This window comes from Lineus longissimus, chromosome 19, assembly GCF_910592395.1.
Source record: "Lineus longissimus chromosome 19, tnLinLong1.2, whole genome shotgun sequence".
NCBI lineage: Eukaryota > Metazoa > Nemertea > Pilidiophora > Heteronemertea > Lineidae > Lineus > Lineus longissimus.
In genome coordinates, this window is record NC_088326.1 from 5,624,737 (window position 1) to 5,629,406 (window position 4,670).

The 4,670-nt window shown below is 42.7% G+C and overlaps 1 protein-coding gene across 1 annotated transcript; it reads left to right on the forward strand.

Annotated features, from left to right (window-relative positions):
- The first annotated feature begins 265 nt into the window (after positions 1-265).
- Positions 266-1,630, forward strand: LOC135503429 (uncharacterized). The gene has a single exon (XM_064797006.1). It carries the CDS (start codon positions 266-268, stop codon positions 1,628-1,630), a length of 1,365 nt encoding a protein of 454 aa, XP_064653076.1.
- Positions 1,631-4,670: the final 3,040 nt, after the last annotated feature.

Sequence of the window (4,670 nt, forward strand, 5' to 3'; positions counted from 1 at the left end):
TATGTCAACTTTCTGGTCTACTGAAGAAATGGGAGTAGCATTGAACCCGTGTTGTGCAGGTGTTAAGAAGAGATAAGCCTCTTGGGTTGATCGAGAAGAGGGAAGCAACGATGATTCGGGACAGCGCAATAAAGGTTGGGAACCGTTGGATGATACCACTACCATGGCGTCGTGATCTGCCGAGTTACCAGACAACTATAATCAAGCGAAGGCCAAACTTGTCAGCACAGAAAAACGATTGATGAGAAACCCTGAGCATGGGAAAATGTATGATGGACAAATCAAAGCGCTTGTGGAAAAGGGATCAGCAAGGAAACTAACTCAAGAGGAGATCCAAACGCATACAGGGCCTGTACACTACATTAGTCATCACGCAGTAGACCGTCCGGAAAAGAAGACAACTCTGTGTCGCATCGTCTTCAATTCAGCTGCGAGTTATCAGGGACATGTACTAAACGAATATTTGCGGAAAGGACCAGATTTGCTCAATAATCTTCTGGGGGTGCTAACACGATTTCGAGAGAACCACGTAGCCATCGTAGGGGATGTATCAAAAAGGTATCACCAAATTCTAGTTGATCCCGTACGTGATGCACACACCCATCGATTCTTATGGCGGGACTTCGAAAAGCGCGCGCCAGACGTGTATGTTAAGCAGATGCTAACATTTGGAGATGTCTCATCACCAGCACTAGCTAACACAGCTATTGACCTCACCACAGAAGAATACGAAGAGACCTTCCCGGAGGCTGTGGCCACGATCAAGCGGTGTCGCTACATGGATGACATCGGCGATTCGTTACCTACTATCCCAGCAGCAACCAAACGTACTGAGGAGATCGATGAAATATTCGATAGCGGACACTTCAAAATAAAAGAATGGATTTCGAATGAACAACTTGGGAGAAATGGAAACCCAGCATCGGATAATTCGGATCAGATGGGAGACGAGAAGTTTTTGGGAGTGTTGTGGGACAGGGACCAGGACAACATATCAATACCCATGAAGATACCCAAATGTTTCTCAGCAACCGTGGAACGCACATGCTGGAACATGCCTGACAAACTAACAAAACGGATAGTTCTAAGCGCGTTGGCAGAAGTGTATGACGTTATAGGCCTCGTTACACCCGTTATCCTGACTGCAAAAATTGGTCTACAAGACTTGTGGAAGGAAGGTTACCAATGGGACCAGGAACTCCCTGAATCCGTCAGAACCAAATGGATGAATTGGTTCACAAGTTTGGAACGCCTGAAAACGCTTAAGTTTGAACGCTGTCTGACTCCGTTGGCGTGCGAGGGACGTCCAGTACTTGTAATCTTTTGTGATGCGTCTCTGAGTGGGTTCGGCAGTGTTGCATATCTCAGGTGGGCAACCACAGACGGTTATCAGATTCGGTTCGTTATGGCAAAGTCACGAGTGGCCCCCCTAAAGCCACTTACTATTCCGCGGTTGGAATTACAAGCTGCTGTGATGGCTAGCAGGCTGAATGACTTCATCCGAGCTGAAACCCGACTTCAACTGGAGAAAACCATTCTTTTTTCGGATTCAATGATTGTTCTCTCATGGATAAAGCGAACAACCAATAAGCAAAATAGTTGTTCTGCTCCCCGCAGAAGGCTGGTCTGAGGATGATTGATTTGGCTCCGGCGCGTTTGCCTTCGTCGTCGAGGTGGGAAAGTGTTTCGCTGATAATGCGAATCTTGGACTTTCTTTTATTCTATTTACCAGTTTTAAATTTCGCGAACTTCGCACTTCGGTTTTGGCGGTACTTTTTACGTCACGAACTATTTTTGCCTTTTAGGCTTCTTTTACGCCCTTTCTGTCATTCACAATTTTTACTGCACTTGGTCTGGGAGTACATATAGTAAGGGCAGGTTCTTTGTCCCGGATAACCACACATTTCGGTTTCGGTAGTTTCGGATTTGTAAGTAATTTTATGCATTTCATTTAGTTCCACGTTGTATTACTGTCTTGTAGGTTCCTTTTTTACATATATTCTTAAAATACCAAAAAATATTCTTTTTCACTTTTGTAATGTCACTGTTGGTAATTCATGTCTATTTTACTGTCCGGTGCTAAATGTAGTCCATATGTTTCAGGTTTCAAATAAAACTATATATTGAACATCCGAGTATCCGAGTCTTCAATATATACCCGTCGTTCAGCACGCCCGGAAATGTTATGCCGCGAAAATGTCATGTTCTACAGTGTTCTCGTCGGGCCTGATGATATTTAGGCTATACAGACTCTTCGCCTTCATTCTGAACCTCAGGCCAACACTTGGCACTAACGACCGAGCCTATATTATGCAACGTGCGCGGGGAGGAGCATAATACTGACTCTGGTTTTTCGAGGATGCTTTAATTCGCCACTTAATATTAAACAATGGCTAAGACGCGGAGCAAGAGAAAACGAACATTCCTATGGGGAATGTTAAGACTGCTACAACCGATGTTTCCTTTTTTTAGCAGTCTACCAGCACATTCAGATATCATGCGAAACATTAAAATCACCCGATTCCGCACCAAAGCCGTACCGTACCTCCTATAAAACCATTGTCGTGATTGTTATAATATACGACAAAACACGGATACGTTCTTTTTACGTAGCTATCAATCTCATGTTGTTTCCAATAATTTGTCATAAAACTTCGTATATCTGATTCAATGGTAACCCGATGTCCTCGAATCATGACGCGCCTGGTGAATTGGCACGGACTCACAAATGATTCTGGATCGGGTTTTCAAAGTGTTTAAAAAGAAACCGTGGCGCATTCATCGCCTGGTAGTTCGTGTATATGTAGTTGGAAAGGACTGTGTCACGGTTTCGTTTCTATAATGTCAAATCACTCTCCGCAGTGCATAGACAAATATTTTCTATTTGGCTTTTTTACATCCAGCGCCGGTCACTGAAGATTTCCTAAGAAATCTCGTTGCGGACAAGCGTCGGATGTTGCTTTTTGTACCATCGAACCGAGAAGATTTTGGCTCCGAATGCCCGGTCGTATAATTGAATTGTGAGCAGAAAGTAGATGCTTATAATGCAAACGTCCGGAAAAGAAACCCGTTTGCAACTCTCGACGAAACCTGACGTAGCTGAGATATGTATCCCGAGTGTGGATACGGAGTTTACCCATGCTATGTATGTGTACGGAATCGGGATAACGTGTCTGATTGGCATCATATTAAACACATTCAATATAATAATCTTCACCAAGGTTAATTGTACGAAATCACTTGGGTTATATCTTCTGAGATGTTTAGCCTTCTGTGACCTTGCCCTTCTCGTAGTCTCTTTCATCGCTTTTCCCCTGAGGCACATTATAGCCAGGCTTGAGCTCGGTGACAGGAAATTCTTTCTCTGGGACGACATGTATATCCTGCCATATCTATACTACTGCGTTCACGTGCCGTACTATATCTGTTTACAAGTCAGGAATCACGCCATGGTGGTAATCGCAGTAGACAGGTAAGAGCAGAATCTGTCAGGTCATGCACATTTAAATTACCCCCTGATGCCCCGGACTACACGCAGATGACGCGATGTATTTTTTATAGTTTTAGTACGAATTTCGGCAATGATATGATAACCCTTAGGCCTACTCCGATGATTTAAGGAATTGATACTGAACTGTAGGTGTTGATTATCTCTTTAAAACCGCGAGGGTGGAGCTAAAATGAACATCACCCAAGCAAGTTTGGTGAGACAATCAATACCTGCAGTGACTTATCAATTTCTATTCGACTAAAATATCTCAAATTTGATAACGAATTACGCGGTTAAAATGATTTTATTTTGAATTATTCCATATTATGCACCAACCCAAGGCTTATGGTTACCTAGCCATAACCGCTGAATTCAAAACGAGGCCCTGTAGGTGCACAGTGCATTTACACTGTAAACTCTGTTTCATTATACTGTTGTGTTTTGTTGACATCAGTGAAGTTGAGGCTCTGGATAACGAACTGGCCCTTCTCCCTCCAACAAGTGAATTAGGATTATTAGTAAGGTACTTTACTATATTATTCTTGAGATATAGTGATATTCTTACCTCAAGTGACAGTCAATTTGGATTAAAAAAGGATATTTCTGAAACTTTTTGTAGCTTTGTTACGGAAGAGGTGATAAGATATTACATCAATAATGATACCCCAGTAGTGTATTCTGCAATGCTAGATACATTCAAGGCATTCGATTGTATCAACTTCATCAAGTTATTCAGGATATTGCAACGCAAGGGATTGTGCCCCCTCAATTCACATTTCTTAGCGACTTTGTATACCACTCAGAGAGTGAATATTAGGTGGGATGATTATACCTCCCCCTTATTTACTGTTTCTAATGGAGTTGAACAGGGGGGAGTGCTGTCTCCGGTTCTTTTCAACATGTACAGAGAGGAACTTCTCGATAAGCCGAATAGTTAAAAAGTAGGGTGCCATGTAGGCCATTATTTCGCTGGAGCTTTGGCGTAGGCCGACGACGTTTATATCATTCTTGCTCCGTCGCTATTGGCTCTGCGACAAAAGCTCATATTGTGAGATGAATATTCTAAAGAGTGTAAGATCATGTTCAATGCTGGGAAATCTAAACTGCTAGTTTTTGGCGTAAAGAATGTAGAAGACATTCTGGTCCGCTTTATTGGCATTGACATGACCCACAGTTTACA